Source organism: Bemisia tabaci, chromosome 6, assembly GCF_918797505.1.
Source record: "Bemisia tabaci chromosome 6, PGI_BMITA_v3".
NCBI lineage: Eukaryota > Metazoa > Arthropoda > Insecta > Hemiptera > Aleyrodidae > Bemisia > Bemisia tabaci.
This window is the reverse complement of record NC_092798.1, coordinates 50,581,647-50,604,204: the sequence shown is the minus strand read 5'-3', so window position 1 is coordinate 50,604,204 and position 22,558 is coordinate 50,581,647. Positions and strand designations below refer to the sequence as shown.

The following is a 22,558-nucleotide window of genomic DNA, read 5'->3' as shown; positions in this document are numbered from 1 at the left end:
GATAGATTTTGCCAAAATATTTCTTCTAGAATTTATGAAATTTTCAAAAATCAAACACAATGGAGCGGGGAAAAGAACAAAAAACACAATTGATTTGATTAAATCTCAATACATTTTAATTTATTATTAAAAAAGGTTAAAAAAATGAAAAAGAAACAAATACTTCGAGAAAAGACAGTTTAAAGAAAGAACACAACGGTAAGATGAAAACATAAGACTAACAGTAATAAACTTCAAAAATATATTATACAAATGAACTCATTGCATACCTGAATGCACCGAGGATAAGTTACTGTACAAAATAAATACCTATGAGAAATAAACCAGACCTCACGACAGCGAGGTTGAAAAAAAAATGTCGGTCGTTTTTCATAAACAGAACCTTCTCTCTTCTCTTCTCTTCTCTTTCAAATTGAGAATGAGCAGTGATGTATTGAATACGAAGTTTCTCTTTCATAAAGAAAAACTTTAAAAAAGACAATGATACATGATGCACAGCGGTTCAGGTATGCAATGCAAATACGATAGCCGACAAAACCTAAACGAAAATTCTGAATTGATCCAACTTGTGATTGAGCAAAAAAATGTATATTAAATAAAGGAAAAAATATAATTCCTTACACTTAAGTAATTTACAAGCACTTTGTAAGCGGCAATCAATAAACACGCAGTGGTTTCATCCTCTTCTTTTTTACAAAATTTTCAAGCAAAAATAATTTTAATTGATTTTGTTTTTCTTTCGTTTATTTAATTAGGAAAAAATAGCTATTTAGATTTTCAGCCGTTCGTAGGTATAATCCTACACACAAACAAAAAACTCCACTTTCTCTAACATGTTTCAGCGAGGTTCTGAGTTACACATCTTTTCATTTCATCCACCTAGTCTGCAAGCGTAAAAGAAAAGTCATAAGAATCATGCCCTTGTGCAGAACATCTTACTTTACATGCGCATGAGATTTCATGAAGTCTGATGAAAAATCTTGAACATTACAGAAGAAAATATGATTTCGCAAGAGAGCACTTATCTTTTTATCTCCTCAAATGCTTTTAAACTTCACTTCAGTTTAAGACATTGGTGAATTAGAAATGAAGCTTGGAACTCTGCATAATGTGAAACATATTAAGAGGATTGGAAAGTGACAAAGATTACTCATGCTTTGTCTAACTACGAACACAGCAATTAATTAGTAGATAAAAGGAGACAGCACTCATTGTGCTTAGAAAAATCCTATACATCTTCATAAGAGTGATAGGTACCTATTCAAGGTAAAACGTAACAAAAGAAAACTTAAAAATGGAGAAAACTTTAAACATACACCAGCGAGTTAAGACTACCAAGACTAATTAATACTTGCAAGCACAATATACGAAAAAATATAATGCACCTCCTACAATCCGTCGCTTGGCTGACAAAAGGGCCCAACTTCAATTTGAGATGAGCCCAAGAAAGCATCGAGTTATATGGACAACAGGGCTCATCGTCGAATGTAGTTACGCCCTTACGTCAGAAAAGCAACGAATAGATGCTCAGAAGTCATTGACTTAAACTTGTGCGTAAGATTGACCAACAAAACTTAGGGTCGCTATTAGCAGGAACTTAGATACATATTTTGATTTTTCACTATTTTTCTTACGGAATATGTAACGTTTTTATTAATCGTAAGAGAACTTTTTTTGTAGAACTGAAATAAACACAGTACTTTCATGTGAGACAATGACTACTAAGGGTCACTTTGAGTAGTAGCTGGTCTGTGGCCTGTTACAATTTAACTCCAAGACAAATATTAGTGCACAGGAATGGTGTATTTGCTTGACTGCCTAGATATTTGTGATACTCAGGTGTCTGGTAGCCAGTATCAAATTTCCGGTAAAGTCAACCATACATATACTGAATAGTCGTTCTCAGACAAAGGAACGTAACTGTTGGGATTGCCAGTGGCTCACCAGCCATCGACGAGAACAACCCTCATTCGCGAGCCAGCCATCATGGCGGCCTGAACTTAGTATTGCTTGTCCTCTTTTGTGATTTTTTTAATCAGATGTTTATGTGTCACTTTAGATGAATAAACATGTTTCAAAATTAAAATGGCTTTCTAGTTCTCCTTTCAAGCCTACCACTTCACCACCAACAAACAGTAACTACATTCCACGTTGCAAAATTTCCCCTCGCAAACTCTACTTTAGCGAGGAAGCTGTTGGGCTTTTCCAGGGGAAAATTACACTCATTATGATTGTGAAAACACATTAAAATCAGTTCAATTTAGGACAGAATAGAGTCATGCTCCACTCGAGTAAAAAATTAAATCAGTGAAGCTGCATCAACCTTGGAATGGTTGTACGTTCCTTCGTCTGGGCATCGACAAAATATACCATCATCGCTTCCCGGAGACTGGCATTGGCAAGCAGTTTATCGGAGAATCTTATGAGTAAATAGACAGTCCAGTAGTAACTACAACTCTTATAAATATAGTTGATTCAACTACCCAGGTAGCACAATGCAATGAAAATATTAAAATATGATTGCAAATTGATGCAATATAATTAAAATTTTATTACCATACCTAAAATTGCAATTTGTTTACATAATGAGAGAATTTGCAAAAGTCTGAAATTCAATGAATGCCGTGTTTGAATGGACACTACCAAGTGAGCTGAACACGGGGATACCCTTGGTTCATGAATTGAACGATTATTCGAGAAGATATGACAAAATGATCTCATCTACTAAAATACGAGTATTTAAATGGGAGATGCCGCCAGATGACGTCACTAGGCGGTGCATTTTCTCGCTTTTAAATCTATTTTTATACTATTTCCCATGACAGAAAAAAATTATAAAAAATACTGAGCAATCAGCTCTTTAAGCACTTCCAGATAAAGCAATAAAAAATTTGCTTGCAAATTCTCCATTTGGTCACTAAATGCTGATGTTAAAACCAATAAGATGAGATTCATGTATCAGAAAGATCGTCATTTTGCAATACAAGGAGAAATGACAACTTATTTAATATTATTGCAATGAACTTCAATAAACTGTTTCCCTTCAATCTGTAAATAGGTAACAAACAGGACACTCTGAAGCAGTAGCAATTGTTTTACTATATAATTGTATTCAGTACTACTTGGGTATTTCATCATTAATGTCGAAAGAATTGATTAAATTTCAGATTTCAAGAAATGGAAACATTGTTGATTTTCTCTGCATTGTTTGCGAAAAAATAGGCTCTACAGTTACTGTACAAAAAATAACATGAAATTGACTACATATTACAGAGATAAATCTTTAGTCAAATGCAGCAGATTCTGATTTTTCGGTGTAAGTAAAATAAGGCCTTTGAAATTCAATGATGTGGAATTGATCTAAAGAATGTGCAGTTCAGGGAACCTTCCTTATTTTCCCAGCTTATTTGAACTCTTTCGCAAAACACTTGATATCACTAAAGAAATAGTGAAAGTAGTGGTGAAGTGATCTCAGTTCAATGCTGGGTTACAGCAAGCAACAGGGCGTCTACTAAAACAGGCGGGCCAAAAATCAGTACTTCTTCAGTACATTCCCAAGATTTTCAGTGCCTCCTCAACAGTAAAAATGCAGTTCTCATTCAGTACCTCCAATTGACAAAATCCGAAAAATTTCAACAATTTCAAGTTCTCGCTCAAATTTCAACAAAAAAGTCAAAAAAGTAAAAAAAAATTCTGGACCATCTTGCAGAATATATGCACTTTTTCAGTACTTCTGGACCGCCCTTAAAAAATCAGCACTATTCCCGGACTTGTAGACACCCTGTTTCAGGTACCTTGTTCACCTGAAACCTATTAAGAGAGTTTCCTATAAATTAAGTTTATTCATGCCACTCTGACAACAATTTCTGGGAAAATAAGGATGGTTTTCTCTGGAAGCTGCATAGATTGCTTTCAATTTGACGTTACACAGCATAGTATATCCTCTTAGTTATTGAATAAGAGAGAAAATTATGACAATATTCGACGGGTTATTTTTCAAGAGGGATAACACAATCGGAGCTGTTTTTTCATGGTTTTATTGGGGGCAGTTTGAGCAAATGCTCCTTTAAATTTGAAAATTTATCGGTTATCATTCTAATTTACAAACATGCTCAAAAGAAAGAATACGGATTGTAAACACCGATTGAAATGATGGATTAATTTTGAAGCATGGACAAGAGCAGGGGCAGACTGGTAGTCGAAAAGTTAGGAGGCGACCTGAATGTGGGGGCCCCTCTAAGAAGGTCCGGGGGCCCTCCTTCGAAAATTTTTGAAAATTTCACACTTTTTAAACGCAATTTTAAGCATTATTGGAGTTGAAATTCCACAGTTCCTGAACTTCAAATAACCCATTCTCAGGATTCTTCAGGGGCCCCTTCATCATATAGCTCTAGGCGACCTTTCATGTCTCTTAGAGACAAATTTTCAAGGATTTTGGGGCCTTCTAGTGACAGAAAAGGATAGAAAAATTACAACATTACGGGGAAAAAAACGATGACTCGAAATAAATTCACCGCGGGGCCCCTTCGGGACCTCCGCGGCCAATTGTTAGGAGGCGATCGCCTCCCCGCTCCCATGGCCAGTCCGCCCCTGGACAAGAGGTTTCTATTCAGAAGCACATAAATTAACAAAGGCTGAATTCTTAGAGAGGTCATGGGTGTAAACCGAGAAGAATCAGAAAGTGTGCAATGAGCCAATTTTCTTTTTAAAAATTCAAACTAACAGCATGCATGTAACTAATTTGAACACATTGGTGCATTTGCTTGGATGGGTCAGTTGCACTAGTCACAGAATCGTGTTTTGATACTGTATTCTTGTAGATTAGCTGAAAATAATAAGATCCGTCCAGACCGCGACTTTCTACGTTCAACATTAACCGAGATATCGCCCTTTGAAATGTCAGGTTTTTGACGTCATCCACTGCAGCAGTGAGACCCTTGGTTTCTTCCTCTTTAGTTTGATCAGAGATACAGAGGGTGCAACACGAAACTTCAACGACATTAAACGTAAACAAACTGAAGTGAACTGACTGATCGCCTAATCTCTTCGTGGCGAATGCGTCAGCACATGATAAAAGATCTTTAAAGTGAATATCCGTCTGTTTCTTGAGTTCTGTTACGCTTAACGTACTGGAAGTTTCGCGTTGCACTCTCTGCATCACTGATCGAACAAAAGAGGAAAGAACCAAGGATGTCAATGCCACAGTGGATGACGTCAGAAACCTGACTTTTTAAAGGGCAATATCTTGGTTAATATTGAACGTAGTAAGTTGCGGTTTGGACAGATCTTATTAATTTTCAGCTAATTTACAAGAATCAAACATCAACACACGATTCTGAGCGCAACTGACCCATTATCCGGTTAGTCAGTCTTCAAAGGTTTATGATCAGTCTTAGTACATACAAAGAATCAGCTAATACAAACACACTAGTGTAATAAATAAATGAAAAAAGGATAAATATATTGCTTTGCTTATCCATCACCAATTTTTCCCTGTTGACATGATAGAGGAAAAATGTTTACTGTGAGGAAAAAGCTTTTATCAGTTCAAAAAAAAATTAGCTGCTATTTTATTTTACTTGCATTAACTTAATCCTAACTAACACCTAGCCGCGACTAAATCACCTAAACTAGATTTCTTGAAACTAGTTTCAGTGTTGAAGGTTTGAATGCAGTTTTCATCCACCCTGTTTTTTTTTTAGAGAATACAACGGCCTCTTGGTCAGAATTACCTGGTAGGTAGTATTGACTTAAATCAAGAATGTAACAAATTTACCCGTAAAATAGTCTTGAGGTATTGATCGGTTAGGTACTAATTTCAGTCATTAAGAGTTATTTGTACAATATGGAAAATTCAAACTACAATAATTAGTCTAGTCAAGTTGTGAGGTAGATTTTCAGTCTTAGTAAAAAAAATATTTCATAAAGGGGTCACCTTTTCAACTCTGTGATAGGAAACATGTCAACCTAATATACAATAAAAACTACAATAACATAAATTAGTATTTTAAACATTAACATAATCAATTGTACATATTCATCAGTCTTACAAATAGATTTTAAGTCTTATAGGTAGGATATTGAGTATAGAGACAAATTGCTGGAGCTTGCCAAGTTTAAACTCATTACAAAAAAAAAAAGAATTCATAGTGTTACTATATCAGGGGATTGTCAATGTTTGGATGAATCTTACTTTTTAATCTTTGGCCCTGATGTTTTTATAAAATTATGACAATGATCATTTCGGACCAATACGCAGGTCAAAAGCAATCGCAAAAAACGCGTGCTTGTCGAGAATTACAATTGATAAAAATAAACATAACATTACACCGCACTTTAGTAGAATAAAAAGCGATATCACGTTATTTTTATCAATTTTACTTTCCAGCAAGTACGCGTTTTTCGCGATCGCTTTTAATGATCATCGTCATAATTTTATAAAAGCATCAGGACCGAAGATTAAAAAGTAAGTTTTCTCCAAACATTAAACTCATTAACTTTAATTAGCTTAAAATCAATAAGTAGGAAAATGGGGCAGTGGCGAGGAATATTGCAGGGTTGTGCTACAGTTTCTCCTCTGAAAGATTTTATGAGAAAGTCAAAATGTTCGTTAAAAAGTAGAACCGATCATTTATAAGAAGAGAAGAAGCTGATCAAAATCGAAGTTAACTGAGCAAGACCATGTCTGATGCTGAGATGAGCCGATAAGCAAATACCGTTCTACTTGTCTGGCTACGTCATTGGAGCCTGCAAGAAATATCGTTTCAAACTGGTCACATTTTGACATGTTCAAAACATGATTTCTTTTGCCATTAAGGGTTACAAAAATCTGAACAAATTTCTGGAAGCTTAACAGCACTTCGTACTTTCAGAGAATAAATTTTTAAAAAAAAAAGGGGGCCACTGACCCACTAGCATCAGTTCTTAAACATAGGCGAGTGAAAACTGAAATTATGAATATAAATTGCAAAGTACAAAACAAAGAATGGGTGAATCTCTTAAGTTTGATACAAACTTAACAATGTTCTGCAGAAGAAGACTTGTTTGAACTTGTGTGGAGCTCATTGGAAAAATCACAAATTTCACCTGTCAGCTACAATTTGCCTCTTACTTTCTACATAATGCAAGAAAAGTACATAATTTTGCTATAGACCTTATGAAATGGGGAGGGGGGGAGGGCAAATCCTACAAAAAAACAAACAAACATGGCACAATTTTGCACATTCTCAATGGAGCAATTCGGAGCCCAAACTGAACCATGAATTCCAAAGGATTCAGAGTAGAGCAGTGGTCTGCTAAAGCTTTCAGAACAAATGATTCATCTTCATATCTCGAAGGAAAAATTTCGTAAAACGTAATTTTTCTTAGTTTCACTGGTTTCTCTGATGAATAAGGGGACATACATCTCCACATTGTTACTTTAGGAAGAAATGAAAATAGGTTTCACTGGGAAAACCGTGATACTTTCACTAAGATTCTGTTGGCAACTGGGTCATTACCAACTTACTGATTAAACGGGCTACGATGATTAGTTCATTTTAAAATTTTGGAAAAACAACAAGTTTTTTATCATTTTTAAGTAATAAATAAGTAAAAATGAATGGACGTAAAATTTCAGTCGAAAAGAGTGTTGCTGATTTCTTCAGATACTCCATACTTTTGTGGATCGAATATCATACCTAAGTAAAAAAAAACTATGATGCAAATCGCTACCAGCAGCTTTCAAAGAAGAATGATAATAAATTAATAAATTAAGGCCTTTAACAAGATAAATATACATTTTTCTTCTCCTCATTTTACTTTCTCCATATAGTTCAAAATCTGTTATTTGTGGCTGTTTTTATTTTTCTCTTCTTGAAATTTGTGGATCTTAAACTGAACGAATTTCTGCCGAACGGAACTATGTGCCTTATGACGTGAGCCCTGTTAGTCATTTATTCGTATGGGTCTCAGGGTTCATGTCTTAATGCACATAGTTCCGTTTGACAGAAATACGTCCAATTGAGTCTCGGAGACAATACTGAGTGTAAAAGTAAGGCTCTTACAAGTTGAGCTAAGTCCTGAGTATTCATGAGAATGACCACAACAATAATAAACATTTAATAACTGAAAAAAAGCAAAAAGCACTAGATGAACAAAATAATAAAGAATAAACTTATTAATTATAAAAAAAAAGAAAACAAAAATCAAATTAAATAAAAATTCAAACATTTTCTGTTCAGGTCATTGCGACTTGTCACTAAAATCAAATTCAGAGATAATAACACACTCCAGTAAGATTGAATCTTACAGATAGGTCCTTTCGAGACAGAGCATTTGTTTAGTACTTCAAAGAAACTATTTTAACTTTTCCAACGGACTTTAAGTCAGTAATAAAATTTCATTTTTGAATTAATAAAATCATAAAAAACAAACGAAGGATTTATAAAAATTAAGTTTTCAACTTGAGATCGAATTAAATAATGATCATGATGATTAAGATAAGTTAATCTTGTTTTAGTACCTGGTTGGAAAAAGTTACTTATATTAAAATTTAAAAATTCTGTTTTGATAAATATAAGATCAGAACAAGTCAATCGATAAAATTTTATAATTTAAACGGGTCATTTCTTTTTCTTTTGCGAATTAATTTCAGAATAAATGAAGCTTAAAAGATTACACTCGGTTATTTGATGAACTTCCTTACAATCGTTAGCAAAAACAAAAACCATCATTTGAGGCCACTTTGATTCCATACCTCACAGGAATTTTAAAATACTTGAATCCTATTATGACCGAAGTCTACAACAACAATTTGCCCATCCGGTTTCACCGCAATTCCACAGGGTCTATCAAACTGGCCGTTTTCTTTCCCGTTGTGCCCGAATTGGGCAAGGCAGCATGTGCCATCATGCTTGATGACTTGGATCCTGTGATTTTTCGAGTCAGCAACGATGATATTGCCTCCCTTGTCGCAAACCACACCTTGAGGCCGCAAAAACTGTTTTGGTCCTGATCCTTCCGTGCCAATAAAGAAAATGTTTTCAAATGCTGGATCCAGGACAACGATGCGGTGGTTGTTGAAATCAGTAACGATGATTGAATCATCCGGACCGAAACAAATGCCTCTTGGAGAGTCTAACTGTTTCCAAATCCCACCACTGGATACGTCAAAGCCATACTTCTTGAGGAAATTACCGCGCGGGTCGAACAACTGTAAACGATGGTTGCGAGTGTCTGTTACAATTATACAATTCTTTGAATTGACCGCGACGTCCCACGGATAATTGAACTGACCGTTCTTGGCTCCTTTCTCACCGAACTTGAGAAGAAAAATACCTTCGAAAGTGAAAATTTGAATACGGTGGTTGTCCTTATCCGCAACGATGATTCTGTTATCTTTGTCGACTGTCACACCCGCTGGTCGATCGAATTCACCATCCCCTTCTCCGGGTGTGCCGAAGGCTCTGATGAAAACCCCATCACAATCAAAAATCTGGACTCGGTTGTTACTTCTATCTGCAACGATGATGTTACCGTTCTCATCACAGCAAACGCCCCAAGGTCGACAGAGCTGACCTTCTCCGTCACCTTCCGAACAGAAAGTAAAGGCTGGCAATCTAATGTTGTGATAGACACGATTAGCACGAATTCTAGCAGGAGTAGGGAAGTGATGAGGATCCCGTAGTAGGTCAATGGAACTCCTTTGATTGAATAAACCATTGACGCCATTAATACTGTTCATTCCGTTCAATCCATTCAGGCCATTGTTATTCATTGTATGAGTAGGTCGACTGGGCCTTAAGGTTCTTGCGTTTTCGGGAATAAGATTATTACCCAGTAGTGAAGTTTGCCCTGACTGAGACATGAAAACATTATTGCTAGTCGAGGGTTTGATGAACGGCGATTGATCGATGGAGCATCCGGAAGACAAATTCCTCATCATGTTGTTGATTCCTGTGCTCAACCCGTTGGGGATTCTCTGCGAATAACTGATGGAGGGATTCCTGACAGCTTTCGCTAGTCCTTCTCCCACAGCAAGGCTCGAAACAGTATGATCCGCGCTGGAAATATCTCCCATCTCACTGATGGCCATGATGAGATTTGGGTCTGGCTCGATAAAACTAAAATTATCACTTTCGTACGGTGACAAATTTGCAGTGATTCCATTCAGACCTCTCAGTTCGTGCATTGCTCTCCCTTTGGTTTGAAGGAGATCCACATTATTGCCATACTCGAGTCTTTCGGATAGATTTTCCGAGACCGACATGTACCTATTGATGGCTATGTGAAGGCATTCTATCTGCTGGAGGAGCGCTTTCTTTTTGCTGATCTTGGTTTGCTCCAGCTTCATCAGAATCTCCCTTTCCCGTTTGTTGATGAGCATCTGGAAGCGTTGAAATGCTGTTCGGACGTCTTTCATCACATCGCAAGCTCGCATCTCAACGGCATCGGTCATTTTCTCAGCGGTCTCGACTCTCATTTTCATTGTATCTATGTTAGTATTTACATCTTCTAAAAGCTTTAAGCTAACTGTACGGGCACTTTCAATTGCGTCTTCCACGAGGACCACTTTGTGAACCGAATGTGAAAGATCTCTGCATTCGCAGCAAATCGGTACGAAACAGGATTCGCAATAGAATCTGTTGATGGAACCATCGTGGATCCGGCAATAATTCATCATCCCGTCCTGCACGGGTGGGCTCAGGCTCAAGATCGAGGAAGTTAGACTACTCGAAGTTGAGCCGGATGAGCTTAATCCTGTGTTCCTCCACATATTACTTACTGACTTAGAGGACAACATTCATTACTGACTTAGAGAAGGCAAGATGGCATCCAAGCTCCGGTCTATCCAAACCACCAACTTCAGCTTTCTGAAAAGAAAGAAATTTACAAAAGGTTTTAAAAATGAGTAAAGAAAGCGCTTTTAGGGAATGGGTCATAAAACAATGTACTTAAACTATGAGTTTTCACGGCAAAAAATGGATTTCTTATTTAACAATTCAGTTGTTAAAAAAGTGACTGAAATGCTTCAAATGTACATTTTATTTTAAAATCTACATTCAAAAATTGCAGTCAATTTTTTTAACTGCAAAATTGTTAAATCAGCAAATTAATTTTGTCCGTGAGCTTGAGCGAATACATCTTTCCACATGTGGATGACGTGTAAAACCTATCAAGCGAAGACGCTCGGAGCGCCTTCAATCTGAGCGGGTAGACTTCAATTGTTGACGTGTAGTGCGAATTGCCGAACGTGCGCTTTTGAAGGCTGTTCAGGTTTTCAACGCCTGCGTTAGAAGTCAAATTGGACCGCGTTAAGCAGAAAGAAACCGAGCCACATCAGCTGATGCCCAATTGAATTGGGCAATTTAATTTTTTACACGAGAACATTTGTGCGGATTCCTATGAAAATTTTAAGGAATTTGTTTGGTACCATGCAGGTAATTCACTGAAATTTGCACACAAATCCGCACGACCGTTTTCATGTAAAAAAATAAATTTGCCAGATTAAATTTGGCAACAGTTGATGTGGCTTGCCTCCTTTCTGCTTAAAGCGGCCCAATTGATAGCGGCAGACTTCAGTATACCGCCGTGCTAAGGAAAAATGCGGTGTGAACCTTCAGGCGTCGCTAAATTTCCCCTGGCAAATCACTATTGATCAGGGAAATTTTTCAATATTTGTCTACCAATTTCTCAGATAATTTAGTTCGTTATTTTATCTAAAGATTTTGAAAATTTAAAGGAAAAATATTCAGAACTTTCCTAAAAAATAAACATTTCAACGAAGGAAATTTGGCAACTCTCGAATGTTCATACGGCGTTGTTCCTTAGAACGGCAGAGTATAGGAGGTTACTGAATAGGCGAGCCAACTTGTATTGACGCGACGGAGAATGACAAAAACAGAACGAAAACAGAAGGGATCACAGCTAGGAGCACGTCCACTTGTCCGGCAGTCCTATCTCAATTTCGGGTGAGAAGGGAAAACGCGGGGGAAAAATCGATGAAAGGGGAAACTAGAGAAGAGGGTCCGGTCCTTTCAAGCCACGGTTCCATAGACAGCGCACGACGCGATGTTCGTCGCGCGACCGGGTGCAATAATTTTAAAGCCTGTTACCACTGAAATTACCGTCCTTTAACGTCACTAACGTCGGCGGAACTGAACAGGTATCAAATCATACCACCTGGTCCCCTAGATCTGCCGCGTGGCTCAATTCGCGTGGTTCAATTCGCGTGGTTAAGTTCGCGTCGCGAGCTACCCGTGGGACCGGGGCTTTGGCATCATCCTTGCTTTCGCGGCCGCGTTACCGAGGCGAAGTGAGCAGTAAGTGCAATACTGAGGTGCTAAGGAAAAATGCCGTATGAACATATGAAAATTGCCAAATTCTGAGAATAAAACGTGTATTTTAGAGGAAAGTAAGGCATACTTTTCCTTGAAATTTTCAAATGGTTAAGATGAAATTACGAAAAAAACTGCCTGAAAAATTTGAAGAAAAATACAATTTTCACAGTAAATTCGTGTTTAATTACAGGAAATTCGGCAACACCTGGAGGTTTATACGGCGTTTTTCCTTGGCACGGCAAAATAGTGAGGTGCCGAGAAAGTGGACCTGGTTTGCCGTGCTGAGGTAAAACGCCGTATGAGCCTTCAGGTGTTGCCAAATTTCCTTTTACAAATCACTAATTTTCAAGAAAATTTGTGAAGATTTTTCTTCCAATTTCTCAGGTAACTAGTTTTGAATGTAATTTGATCTAAAAAGTCTAATATTTTCCATGAAAAGTATTGATAATTTTCCTCAACAACAAACATTGTATCGGAGGAAATTTGGCAACTCTCGGATGTTCATACGGCGTTCTTCCTTAGCACGGCAGTAAGTAGCGTCTGAGCGAACTATTTTAAAGAACGAATCCTTCATTCTCTGTAAAATTGTCAACGATCATCGGCAGGACTCTCAGAATCGTTCGGATGATCGAAAACTTGACGAATTGTACTTTTGATTGTATGGGTGGCCCCTCTCGATTTTCCTATCAGGTAAGACATCAGTAAGAGCTTCATTTTATACGCTCGCTTGATTCAGCTTTGGACACATCAAAACACGAATTTCAAGTTTCAGAAAATGGCAGAAAAGGGCAACATGTTACTCAAGACAGCGAAAAGTGCAGCTCGGTGGCCAAGTGCGAGAAAAAGCCGTAAATTTTACACGGTCGGGCTCTGAGGGGCCCAAATGCCAGCTGGAATTTTAGAATTTTGTTCTAAAAATCCCTTTTTCAAGTATGGTGGGGGGGGGTGTACTGAGGGGGCCTAGAAATACAGTCTGCGGGTGGGTCGATGGGCCCCAGCTTGGTAGATTACGCCACTAGCGAGACCACCTGTCATTTCCCCTGACAATATCCGCTTGTCGTCGACTTTTTAAAATTTCCCGACTTTCCTAGCTTTTCCCTTCTTCTACCGACTGTGGCAACCCTGAGTCTGTTTTCATCCCGTTTTTCTCCGGGACGAGTAGTAGCGAAGGGTGGTGTTATACGAGGGTATTTCAAAAGAACTATTTAGTATTTTCTTGACATTTCTCGACTTTTCCGATTTTCCCAGACGATGGCAACCCTGAGTCCGTTTTTACCCCGTTTTCCTCCGAGACGTTCAGCGAAGGAGGGTGGAAAATCAAAACCTTTTTCCTTCCGATTTCGATCGATATGACCGAAGTTCCAGACAATGGATCTTTTTTCTTTTTTCCTTATATTTCTCGATTTTTCCGATTTTCCCTGACTATGGCAACCCTGATCCACTTTCATCCCGTTTTTCTCCAGGACGTTCAGCAGCTAAGGAGGGTGGTATAAATTAAAAAGAACTATGTTCTCTTTTCCTGTCATAACTCGATTTTCTCGATTTTTCCGATTTTCCCTGACTATGGCAACCCTGACACTTCACCGTTTTCTCCGGACGTCAGCACGAAGGAGGGGTTAATTAAAAGACTATGTTTTTTTCGTCATACTCGATTTCCGATTTTCCTGACTATGCACCCGATGCACTTCACCGTTTTTCTGGACGTTGCAGCGAAGGAGGGTGGTGGGATCGGGATGGCTGCCTCGGGGTTGGGGCTTGAGAGGACGCTCTCGGCTCGCGCTGAGATAACGGGCTGGGAGTTTGTTCTTCTGGTCCGGGTTTGGGTGCCATGCTGCGCGGCTCCACCCGTACGCTCGGCCATAACCACCCCGCACGGCACCGCAGCCCACCACACTCATCTCAATGGGGTGGCTCTTGCGGAAGGTCAGGTTCACCCTCCGTCCCCCAGTCCCGAATCCGAATCCTTCAGCCGCTCCACCACCGTTGCCGCTTCGTCCCAATAACCACAATTCTCTCCATCAATTTCGTGATTGATGATTCCTCCCCGGGAAGTAAACAAACATTGATACATCAAACTCATTCTTCTGAGGGACGCGTTTCGATTTGCCTTCTTTGTAAAAACAGAGAGCAGGGTGTCGGGTTTTTTTTTTTTTTTATCATTTTGGGGAATCCTGATGAAATCCTGATTTCTGGTGATGTCTGACTGCTAAATCCTAATTTCATAATTTTTTCAAATCCTGATTATTTGCGGAGAGGTATTAAAAATTTCCGCATAAGCGTATGCGAAAGCAGAACTCTAGAATTTCGGACGGCCGACTTTTCTCAAATCCTGATTTTACGATCGACTTTCCTCAAATCCTGATGAAATCGGGATTAAATCCTGTTCGATCTTAAATCTTGATAGAACTGGGAAAATCCTGATGCGACACACTCTGAAGAGACATACTTTAGCAGTCTTAGGATGAGAATTTCTTCCGAAAACCCTAAATTAAAGACATAAATGAAACTAAATGCGAGATACGGCATTCGATTAGTCGAATCTGACTGGGATTTTCGCATTAATTAGTATTAGCTTTTTGGGATTTTCTGAAGAGGCTTTTAATTTTATAGACTGCTGAAGTAAGCATCTACACTGTTGCTTTTCTGTTTTCACAAAGAGTAAAAAGTAAAACTCAGGCCTCAGCAAAATTACTTCGACGAGGCAATGTCTTTTTACTTCCTGGGATGAATCACCTCAAGGTGCATCTCCAAGTTTCGCGCGATGCATTCCGGGCACGGTCGATGTATTTCAAATTTAAACCTTCGACTGCATTATTTTGAGAAAATCGAAATTTGTCTGTAGATTAATATTTGAGAAATTTTCGTGCCGAATATCGACGGTCTAAGTACAAAACTACGCATCTCCGTTTGGGACGTTGCAGACTCCTTGCCATACTTCCCTTTTTTGCTTGAAAATCTAGTCCACTTATTTTGTTGAAGACTTACTTGAATGTTCATCTCTATTAACAAAATATTGAGTGTGCATTTCATGCAATAATTAGCTTGTTTCTCTTCGAAAAATTAAATGGTACAGGAAATTTGGAAACACAGCAATAGAGATATCATCTTCCAAAGTCTTGAATCTTTGAAAGTACTGTTCCCAATATCGATACATTGAAATCGGTTGCAAAATGGAAACAATACTTGAGACTTCATTTTACAAGATTTTGAAAGATAATTTCCGGCACGGACATTCCTGAATGCTTGATCTACAAGCTGACATTTCGATTTTCCCAAAATAATACACTAAATGGTTAAAATTCGAGATACACCGATCGTACCCAGAATGCATTGCACAAAAGCTAAAGATCCACCTTCAGAAAAATCAAGAGTTAACTCTGAACCCAAGTACTGTCGTGCTGTGGCTGATTGAAACTGACAGACAAACCGAAATTATTTTTTATGCGAAAGTAGAGTGTTACCATAAAAATTGATTTTTTCAAAAACTCGACGTGAACTATGCTTGAATTAATAAAACACCCTTCCTCAGATAAGAGGAAGTCAACTCAACTTATTGTTAGCTCGCATCTTGAGAACGGTTCACACATTCACGGTACGAAACATTTTCAAATCGCCTTCAATTTTTCACGATACCACCCGACCACTGCTCGAGTTGAAATAGTTGTATCCTTGCGCCTGAAAACGATTTCACGTTTTGCCAGCCTCGTTTGCATTTGGACAAAGTTTCCTGGTGCAATATCTACCGGAATATTTTGTACAGGGAAAAACGCCGTGAGATAATTCGAACGTTGCAACATTTCTTCCCATAAAATATACGTTTTAGAGGAAATAAATGAAGTTTTCCCTGAAAAATTCGGGATGATATGCGTCATTCACACTGCATTACTCTCCATTTACAAAAGCAGATTATCTGGCAACCAAAAGAAAAAAAGTAAAAACCTTACTTTAAAGTTTCTGGTTGCGCAATTGCAGTGGGTACTAGGTCAACAAGGCGATTTAATGAGTCACGTAAAATTCAGATTTCACATTAAATTTCATTATACGATGAATATTTTTTTTGCGACTGAAAGAGAATTCTATCAACACAAGACAACAAGCGTTCATTTATTGAAATAATTAACTTCATTAATCGTTTCCTTCACGCCACTAGCGCTTCCCTTAACGCTACCGTATTTTCCCGGGGTGATCTCAGGTTTGAGTGGTACCGTAAAAATTAGTCTGGGGAAAAGGCCGTGTATATATTCGATAAATGCCACATTCGCTTCGAAAAAAATCTATGAATATTTCCTCGAATTTTTCGGATACACAAGAATAAGGTGAAAATAAAAGACTGAAAAAAATGTCAGATTTTACAAAAATTCGTTTTTTGTCAGAAAGAATCCGGCAACAAAGTTACGGTAGGTGGAACGATATTCTGACCGGGATAAGTTTTCACCCTCTCTTCAAGTACGGAATCTTGGCGTGTTGATCATTTGGACCGCCTTTAGCAAAGAGGAACCAGCATGATTACAGTGTCGTAAAAATGTTGCTCACTGGAAAAAAAAGTCGCTTGGATCTAGAGTCCAGACTAAAAACATCGACAAGAAAAATTACTCTTGATTCAATTGGATTTTTGCTTAAATCGAAAACCACGTCTCTTAGTTCAAGCGGATTTCCTTTTGATTCAAGCAAAAAGAAGATTGAATCAAGAGTATTTTTTCTTGTCATTGCTTTCAAGAGTCTGGAATCTAGATCCAAGCTACTTTTTTACCAGTGCTTCTTCATAATTATGTTAAAAATCTCCCAGTATATCAAACAGTTTTCACTTCCCACCAAAAAATTGTTAATTTTAAAGGAAAATTGCGAACTAAACTGTCTGAAAACTGAGAGGAAAAATATCTTAGACTTCATCGATGAATTCGTATTTTATCGCAGGGACTTTGGCAACGCTTGAAGCTTCATATCATACGGCGTTTTCCCTAAGCACGGCAGTATAAGTGTCTGTACTCTCTCTATGATAGTTCACTACGGCAACTATGCGCGGAGGAGCACTGTCTTCCTTCTGTTGGCTTGGATCCCTCCCCCTCCCCCTCCACCCGACTTCATGGTCCTCAACCCTTCCGCCACCGCCGCCGCGACGCCTAGGGCCGTGCTGCCGTACTTAGGCAGAACGCCGTATGAACCTTCAGACGTTGCCTAGTTTCCCTCGATAGAAACCGAATTCACTGGGAAAATTTTGCATATGTCTTTCAAAAATTGTCAGACAATTTTTGACGCAGTTTAATCTTAAGTATCTGAAAATTTCACGGAACTGTATGCATGAATGTCGTCAAAAATACATGTTTTATTGAGGGAAATCAGACAACTCTCGAATGTTGATGCGACGTTCTTCCTGGGCGAGGGAGCGCGAGTCTGTCACGTGACCCGCCATCATTTAATCTATTGATCAGCTTGGTTTCTTCCACTGATCGACTTCTCGAAGCTCCGGCAACACACCTGTGATCTTCGACGAAAATCCAGGGCACGGACCAATTAAAAGCTCTCGCTGTCCCACCCGGCACTCCATATGCCTGGTGAAAGTCCTTGGGTGCGTGCGAGTTGGTAGCATTGTTTTCCCTTCGTATGTATAGGCCTGGTTACACGATAAAATTCCCGTCAAATTCCGATCAAATGGTGACTGTGCGCACCATCTACCATCAAATTTCTGCGGCCTGCAAAAATTTGATGGTAGATGATGGAACTGTGGGGCTCATCCTTCATCTGATTTCCACACAACCGTGCTTATTTCATGCTTATTTCAATCAACACGCTGTTTTAATTAATTTTACTCATCAATCTAGATAACTCTCGACCGCCATCTTGGTCATCATTTTGATCGGAATTTGACGGGAATTTGAGCGTGTAACCAGGCCATAAAGCAATCCAGCGATTCTAGGAGACGGATTCTGCACAGTCTAGAATCCAAAACCTAAAACCCTCCTAAAATCCGATGTCGACGAGGTAAAATGTGCGCGCTGCTAAAAGATCGAGCAATATTTGGAGCTTTTCCAAAAGGCGAAACGTACACGCTGATTGAGCATCGACCGATAATTTGAACAGAGGTGCAGACAGTTCTTCGGCTTACGCAGCTCCAAAAAACCAGGGTTCAGCGTCCGCACGGTGACATTGCGCGTTCGCGATGTTTCTGAACAAAAAATAGCGCGTTTGCGATCATTTTCTAATGGCCTGGTTACACGATCAAAGTCCCGTCAAATTCCGATCAAAATGATGACCAAGATGGCGGTCGAGAGTTACCTAGATTGACGAGTAAAATTAATTAAAAGAGCGTGTTGATTGAAATAAGCACGAAATAAGCACGGTTGTGTGGAAATCAGATGAAGGATAAGCCTCACAGCTCCATCATGTACCATCAAATTTTTGCAGGCCGCAGAAATTTGATGGTAGATGGTGCCACCAGTCACCATTCTATCGGAAATTGATGGGAATTTGATCGTGGAACCAGCATATAAAGACTAATCGCGGTCGCATTCGTTTTATGAAAAGCCAACTCTTTAGCAGGATATTTCTCTAAAAATTAAACACTTGCGCAGCAATTTTCTTAAAAATTCATCGTTTCCGCAACATACTGTGGAAACAACACATAGTTTTTAAAAAAATATAGTTTTGTAAAAACCAAACCGAGGCGAAGAGTGTTCTCTCATTAGAATAAAACCGATTTTTTTATTCGTGGAACCGGGTCACGTAACCGAATTTCTTTCATAAGTTCTATTAAGTTTGGTAATACGAACCGACTGTGCATTACACGAACTGAAAGTTGGGACGAACCAATCGTTGGAATGGCATAGAACACCGGGCATGTTCTCTTTCATTTTGTGGATATAGAATTTTACCTGCTTGAGAATCGAAATAGTTGAATCACGCGTCTTGCCCCATCTAACTTCACTACTCCCCTTCATTATGTGGATATACAATTTTACCTACCTAGAAGTCGAAATAGTTGTATCACGCGTTTCGCCCCATCCAACTTTTCTACTCCTGCGTTAAAGTCTCCAAGGTAGCAGAAAAGAGATTATCCTTCATTGCATGGATAGGCAATTTTACCTACTTTGAAGTCGAAATAGTTGTATCACGCGTTTCGCCCTATCCAACTTTTCTCCTCCCGCGTTAAAGTCTTTGAATCAGCCCCAAAATGTCGACGTTTCCCTTCTATTCATAGATATGCAATTTTACCTACTCGGAAGTCGAAATATTTTAACACGCGTTTCGCCCCTTTCAACTTTTCTACCCTTCGTTAAATCTCCGAGTCGGCGGAAAAGAGACAAGGCTCTTTTTTTGTTGTTGCAAACATGCGAGACGGTTATGCTGCTGCACCATTGTGACCGAATCTATGAAAATCGAGATCATCTTCCTGAAGAAAATTTCCGAAACTTAACTTTGCGCCAAGGAAGATCGCGGAAAGCGCCTGCATCCGTTTCCCTTGAAATGGCCAAAAATTGGTATTTCCAATGAAATACTTCGATTTTTTCCTTTTCCCGTCGCTGTTTCGAGCACTTCCGATTGCAATTTCGAAATTTCCTTATGCGTGCAGATGCTTCTATTCATAAGTGTTAATAAACCGTAAGAAAGTAAAAATCGAAAAAAACCCGAATTGGTGTGTTTTCGAACTCACTGATTCAATTGAGGGTTTGGAAATTTTTTGGAGCAAGCATCGAGAAATCCCGAAATTCGCGAGATGGCGAGATTTTGGCGCAAAATCATGGATCACAGTCGCGAAATAACGTGAAATTTCCTTTCCGTGACAGTTCCGGCTTAAACTTAGAGCTTTTTCTGAGGTTCGGAGTTCGTTCCAGAAGAAAGTAGTGGCACTATGTGTTTCTCGCAAAATACCACGCAAGAAAAGGTACAAAAATCGCGAATTTCCCATGCACGGAAGATTCTCATTATCCCTGCTTTTCCTAACGTGCCGTGGAGCCTTGAATCCTGCAGTTTGTGCACCCCTAGAGGAGAGTAGCAGGTACACGCGCACAACCTCTTGGAAATATGATCGAGCGAATTTCCCCGAATCGAACGATTAAAAGCATCGGCCGCAGGCGCATTCGGGAGAGCACCGACCGCGAGACAGGGCGCCGAGAAAAAAGAAATCGGGTGAGTCATGAGACAGATTTTTCCTGCAATCCCTCTCCAAGGAACGATGCACTTGTCAGGAGTCCATCCTCCGGGAGTCCTATCTTCAGGCATCCTACACGATGGAGTTCTGCCTTCAGAAATCCGACACGATGGAGTTCTGCCTTCAGAAATCCGACACGATGGAGTTCTGCCTTCAGATTTCCTACACGATAGAGTTCTGCCTTCAGGAATCCTATACGATGGAATTCTGCCTTCAGAATTCCTACACGATGGAGTTCGATCTGCCTTCCGGATTCCTGCACGATGGAGTTCTGCCTTCAGAAATCCTACACGATGGAGTTCGATCTGCCTTCAAGAATCCTAAACGACGAAGACTTCCCTTTAGGAATACTACACTGCCACGCTAAGGAAAAACGCCGTACAAACATTCAAGAGTTGCCGGATTTCCTTCGATAGAATGTTTATTTTTGAGGGAGGTTATGCATATTTTTCCTTGAGATCTTCAGGAACATAGGGTAAAATTGCGGACAAAATTATCTGAAATATTAGAAAAAATATTAACAAATTTTCCCGAAAATTCGTGATTTACCAAAGAAATTTGGCAACGCCTGAAGGTTCATATGACGCTTTTCCCTTAACACGGCCAGTGCACGACGAGGCTAACAAAAATTAGAATGAAAATAACAAGTTCAAAATGATAATTCGTCTCCTCGCAAAAAGTATCTAATCTTGCCTACTTCCTGTTCATGAATTCTATCACGATGGAGCGCTGCGAACTTTCAAAGGATTTCGGTATCGAGGTTCCTACTCAATCTTTACTTTGAAATTAGATAAATAGATACTTTATTCGGAAAAAAATACTGTAAAACAATCTATTTTTACTTTTTCCACATTGCTTTTGGCTCGTGCTGTGGAGTTAGTATTGGAATACGGATTAAAATGAAATTGCTGGCTTGGAAGAACTTGGTTGACCACATCGGTTACTAACTCAGACTATTTAAACAAAGTAGAACCACAGAGAAAATATACTAACAATGAATTATCTAGTTAATAACCTATGAAATCAGATACAAATAGGAGAAAAATGATCAAATCTGTCTTTGACGCGCCAAGTGCTGTACATACATTTAGAATTGTTTTTTAAGAGCTGTACATACATTCAGAGTTTTTTTCTAACTCGGAAAAATCTTTACGAATTGTAAAAGGAAATTAAAGTTCTGGCGGTGGTAAATTTTAAATTGAGACTGGAGTGCCGAGTATGTTCCGGGGACATACATTGTGTAGATCCCGGGGTCCTACACAATAAAAGAAGAAAGAAAGAGAAAAAAATCGTCAGATTCAAAAGAATCTATTGTTCTGATTAGAAGACGCAAACCCACGCCCATCAAAGTAAAAACCAACGAAAAAAGAAAGTAAAAAAAAGGGCTAAGCTCTTCCCGATCAAAAACACTCCTTAGTAATTGAGCGTGAAAACGGGGATGAAAAGAAATCTGCCGTGCTAGGGAAAAACGCCGTATGAGCGTTTGAATGTTGCCAAATCTCCTCTCAGAAAATATCCATTTTCGAAGAAAGTTATAAATACTTTCCCTTGACATTTTCAAACTTTTCAGATCAAATTTCAAACAAAATCCTCCGAAAAATCGAAGGAGAAATATTCACAAATTTGCCTGCAGATTCGTTGTTTCTCGGAGGAAATTTGGCAACGCCTGATGGTTCATACGGCGTTCTTCCTTAAAACGGCAGAAATGCACTCTTTTCCATTGACAGATGAAATTATTACGGAATACGGACACTCCTACCATCGCTGCATCGCCGCTTCGAGTTGCCACTTATTTCATCCAATCTATTATTAGGAGCGTGGATTTCGTAAACGGAAGAAATCGTTTGAGCGAGTAACTTTGTTTCCAAATGGGTAAAAAGTGTAGTTTAGGTGAGTTGATAAAACACCGACGCACCAATGCATTCCGAATGGTATTCAAGCGGGGTGTCTTCACCGTGTTCATGACTTTCTTTATTCCCTAATATTTCCCTGTTCGCCGAGAAAAAATTACCTGCTGAAACCTCAGAATTCCCTGTCGTTTACGGCTGGATCCTAATGGAAACTATAAGATTTCTCACATGTTCGAAGGAAA

The 22,558-nt window shown here is 38.9% G+C and overlaps 1 protein-coding gene across 1 annotated transcript in view; it reads right to left on the bottom strand.

Moving 5' to 3' along the window:
- Positions 1-93: 93 nt before the first annotated feature.
- wech (tripartite motif containing 71 protein wech) overlaps positions 94-22,558 on the bottom strand; it is a 41,781-nt gene continuing 19,316 nt past the window's right edge. Inside the window, exon 2 of the mRNA XM_019048072.2 lies at positions 94-10,853. Within this exon, the coding sequence (XP_018903617.2) occupies positions 8,750-10,783 (2,034 nt within the window). The 5' untranslated portion in view covers positions 10,784-10,853 and the 3' untranslated portion in view covers positions 94-8,749. The remainder of the gene's footprint in view (positions 10,854-22,558) is intronic.